The sequence below is a fragment of the Notothenia coriiceps genome, unplaced genomic scaffold (genome assembly GCF_000735185.1).
Source record: "Notothenia coriiceps isolate Sejong01 unplaced genomic scaffold, NC01 NC01_scaffold00030116, whole genome shotgun sequence".
Classification (NCBI taxonomy): Eukaryota; Metazoa; Chordata; class Actinopteri; order Perciformes; family Nototheniidae; genus Notothenia; species Notothenia coriiceps.
In genome coordinates, this window is record NW_011362817.1 from 18,329 (window position 1) to 22,633 (window position 4,305).

General features: G+C 42.9%; 1 protein-coding gene across 1 annotated transcript in view; it reads left to right on the forward strand.

Annotated features, from left to right (window-relative positions):
- The window catches only part of LOC104959242 (transcriptional activator Myb-like), a gene marked incomplete at its 3' end in the record, with an annotated part of 10,787 nt that extends 7,715 nt beyond the window's left edge, over positions 1-3,072 (forward strand). The window contains exons 2-4 of the mRNA XM_010787110.1: positions 227-319; positions 2,171-2,391; positions 2,913-3,072. Of these exons, the coding sequence (XP_010785412.1) occupies positions 227-319; positions 2,171-2,391; positions 2,913-3,072 (474 nt within the window). The remainder of the gene's footprint in view (positions 1-226; positions 320-2,170; positions 2,392-2,912) is intronic.
- Between the last annotated feature and the right edge of the window lie 1,233 nt (positions 3,073-4,305).

A 4,305-nucleotide genomic window follows, 5' to 3' on the forward strand; every position in this document is an offset into this window, starting at 1 on the left:
TATCAGGTGTATTTAGCTCTCTCTCTCAGGTGTGTATCAGGTGTATTTAGCTCTCTCTCTCAGGTGTGTATCAGGTGTATTTAGCTCTCTCTCTCAGGTGTGTATCAGGTGTATTTAGCTCTCTCTCTCAGGTGTATCTCAGGTGTATCTCAGGTGTGTATCAGGTGTATTTCGCTCTCTCTCTCTCAGGTGTGTATCAGGTGTATTTACCTCTCTCTCTCCCCAGGGCAGGACAGATGGTCAGTGTCAGCACCGCTGGCAGAAGGTTCTGAACCCTGAGCTGGTGAAAGGCCCGTGGACAAAGGAGGAGGATCAGAAGGTAAGAGGAGCTGGAGACTATGTGTTGGGGGAAGGGGCGTTTCTTTCTACCTCCACCCTAACAGGGAGGTGCTTCCCTCCAGAAGGTGTCCCGCTCCATTGCGTCATCGTGATACACCGCAGGGATCCTTACACGGTTTGGTCCCTGTGAAAACAACGTGCTCAAAATGGGTTAGCTATCTTGTTGCTGCTAACAAAATGACCCTTAATCAATCAAAGCTCTGTCCAAATTACTCTATAGAAGCATCACATGTAAGAGAATTGACAATACTCTCTATCTTTTGAAAGTCTACATTTATTGTTATTATCTAAGAAAATATATTGCTTTAATCCATATAATATATGACAACATATATAACATATTATGTTGGCCTTATCCTGTGAGAACCACATTTGAATTGCGTTCAAATGACGGTTTGCTCTCCTGTTGCTGCTCACACAATAGACACATTATTTTGAATCTCAATGACGTAATTAAATATGACCTCAGATATTTTAAGCCTTATTTAAAAACCTTAATAGGAGCTTCAAATGTGAAGAAATGACCTCCAGTATCTACCCTTCACTATCTGTTGTATCTACATTTATTGTTAATATCTAACAAAATATACTGCTTTAATCCATATACAGTATGTTGGCCTTATCCTGTGAGATCCACATTTGAAGCGTGTTCAAATGACTGTTTGCTCTCCTGTTGCTGCTCATAGAGAGAGAGGATTATTGTTTGAAGCTCAAAGATGTGTTAAATGAACCTCAGACATTCAAAGCTTTGTCCAAATAACTCTATAGAAGCCTAACATGTGAGAGAACTGACGATACAGCCTTAGAACCTGCCTCCACACTAACAGGGCGGCACCTCCCGCCAAAAAGTGTCCCGCTCCATTACGTCATCGTTATATAACGCAGGTTCCTGTGTTCACGTTGAAGCTGTCCTTACATGGATCCTGAAGAGTTTAGAAATCTGCCAACAGAAACACAGACGGATCGAAAACACTGCGTCACTCAGGCTGTGAATAAGAAATGACTTCATACAAGCCGGGAGTGATGAATCCACAAAACGCTTTACTTTCATAAAATGACACGTGATTTTCTGAATAAAACTGCTAGAGCTGGACCAACTGTTAACTTTCAAATTCTCAATCAGAGAGCTGCACAGCCTGTTCTCCACAATGGCTTTGAAGCATGTGTTTCTACAGATGAAGGACATATATATAATAATGATATAATAATAAGTGTTATGCTATAAGCAGGGTTAGCTTGCAGTGGGGAGTAGGATTGGGTTAGACATCTCTAGTAACTGCAGAGCGTTCAAAAGTCCACATTTATTGTTTTATCTAACCAAATATTATGATTTAATCCATATTTCTTGGTTTATTCCTTTTGAAAACAACATTTTAAGTGCGTTCAAATAACTGTTTTCTATTTTGTTGATGCTCACAAAGAGAGGATTTCCTTTAGTCGCTCAAAGACGTAAAGAAATATGACCTCAGACAATCAAAGCTTTGTCCAAAAACCCGAACAGAAGCTTCACATGTGAATACATGACCTCCAGTAAAGCTTTAAAGCCTGTCCCTTCACTATCTGTTCATTTTAAAAGTCTTGTTGTTATTATCTATCAAGATATACTGTTTCAATCCATATTTCTTGGCTTTATCCTTTGAAAAACTACATTTTAAGTGCGTTCGAATAACTGTTTTCTATCTTGTTGATGCTCACAAGGAGAGGATTTCCTTTAGTCGCTCAAAGAAGTTAAAAAACCTCAGACATTCAAAGCTTTGTCCAAAAACCTCCATATGTAAAGAAATGACCTCCAGTATCTTCCCTTCTCTAACCATTACTGTTTTCCGTGCAGGTGATCGATCTGGTCCATAAGTACGGTCCGAAGCGCTGGTCTGTGATCGCCAAACACCTGCAGGGTCGCATCGGGAAGCAGTGCAGAGAGCGCTGGCACAACCACCTGAACCCCGAGGTGAAGAAGTCCTCCTGGACTCAGGAAGAAGATCGGATTATCTATGAAGCTCACAAACGCCTCGGGAACCGCTGGGCCGAGATCTCCAAGCTGCTGCCTGGAAGGTGAGGGGACGCATTTCTACTTTAATATGGTGTATTACCACGCATTATATTAGAAACATATCACTCTGAAAGGATACTGAGTGCATTTATACTTTAATATGAAAAGAATAATATTAGTCTCTGCACTCTGCTAATATATGGAGTTACTCAGACGTTGAGATCTTAATGGAGCACGATATTTAGACGCCTGCTCAACACTCCTCGGTCTGGCCCAGTTGAAACAAATTAACTTTTGAACTTACTTCATAGCAATAAAAATTCTAAGTGAAAAAAAAAAAAGAAAAACATTCTAAGAAGTGGCTGGAGCGACAGAGTTTGGTGCCAAATAACTTTGTTTCATCAAAGACAAGAACAAAGTCCATACTGCTAAACAAACATCGTACTGGCATTCGAGTCGTTTACTACATCATCACATAACCCTTTTTCATGCAATACTACTACAATCTCCACCTCCATGTGGTGTATTAGGGCGGTAGAAAAGAAGAAGTACGCATTATGTTAACATCCCTGCTCTCCAACAGGACGGATAACTCCATCAAGAACCACTGGAACTCCACCATGAGGAGGAAGGTGGAGTTTGAAGGATATCTGCAAGACGGCAGCAGGGCTTTAAGCTCCTCTCAGGGGAAGAGACGCCCTCTCAGAGCCCCCCAGCAGGCAGAGCCCCCCCACTGTGAACAGGTACACACCCCTTAATACTCTATATAAAGTGTGTGTATGGGGGAAGACACGCCCTCTCAGAGCCCCCCAGCAGGCAGAGCCCCCCCACTGTGAACAGGTACACACCCCCCTCCTACTCTATAAAAAGTGTGTGTATGGGGGAAGAGATGCCCTCTCAGAGCCCCCCACCGGCAGAGCCCCCCCACTGTGAACAGGTACACTCCCACACTACATTCAAAGATTCAAAGGTTTTATTGTCATATGCACATTGTCGTGTCTCTGTCGGCCTTCATGTGTCCAGAAACGCTCCCAAGGATTATCCTCTCATCCTAGTGAGCATAGCCTCATAGTGGCTCCCTTTCCGGGGGAGCTCCATGGGACCTTGTTTCGGAAAAATCATGTATTGAAGTCAATGGAGAGAGAACACTTATCTCTCGATCCCGTTTGAATTGTGCCACGAATTACACATATGATGTTTGTCAATTTAAAAGAGAATTTTACAAGTAAAAAAAATAAAAATGTGAAGTAACACATTTGTTTGTGTGAAACGCTGAATGAACTACATCTCCGGTCTAGCAGAACAACACACGTCACCAAGATGGCCGTCAGTACTGTCTTGTCAACAAAAGGATTGACTACCCTCACTATCACCACAATGAAACACGTCCAGAAGAATGTCATGCAAAGCTGCCTGCCTGCTTTCCTTTGATTCTCTCTGAACTGCCTGGTCTTTTTAATGTTTAATGTCAACCATTTGTGCAGATAGCATGAAGTAGAAAAGATCGCAGATGCTAATGTGGCTGTAGCATTTCTCCCCCGGGCTTAAATTGTGTATTATAGAATGATCACACCGGTGACAGTACTCTTCAAAGGGTTCACGAAATATGACCACTACTCTTACGGCCCGTCCACACTACAGCTTCAAAAAAAGCTTGCCGGCGGGCGTGTCTGAAGCTCGACCAACAACCAATCACATGAATCTCCCGCCCCTGACACACAAGCAGCGGTTTGATTGGCTAGAGCTTGTACTGGCATATGATTTGATTGACTGATGCTTCCACCGAAAGCTTCAGAAGCTTCAAAAGTTGAACATTGCTCAACTTTTGCAGCCTGAAATGCCAGGAAAGCTCCGCTCTGCTACCCACAATTCAGTTCGGCGAAAAGCGAGGCAACGTGACGTCACCCCATTCAAAGTGAATGGGCAGAAGCATTGGAAACCGTTTTTGAAGCTGTCGAAGCTGTATTGTGGACGGG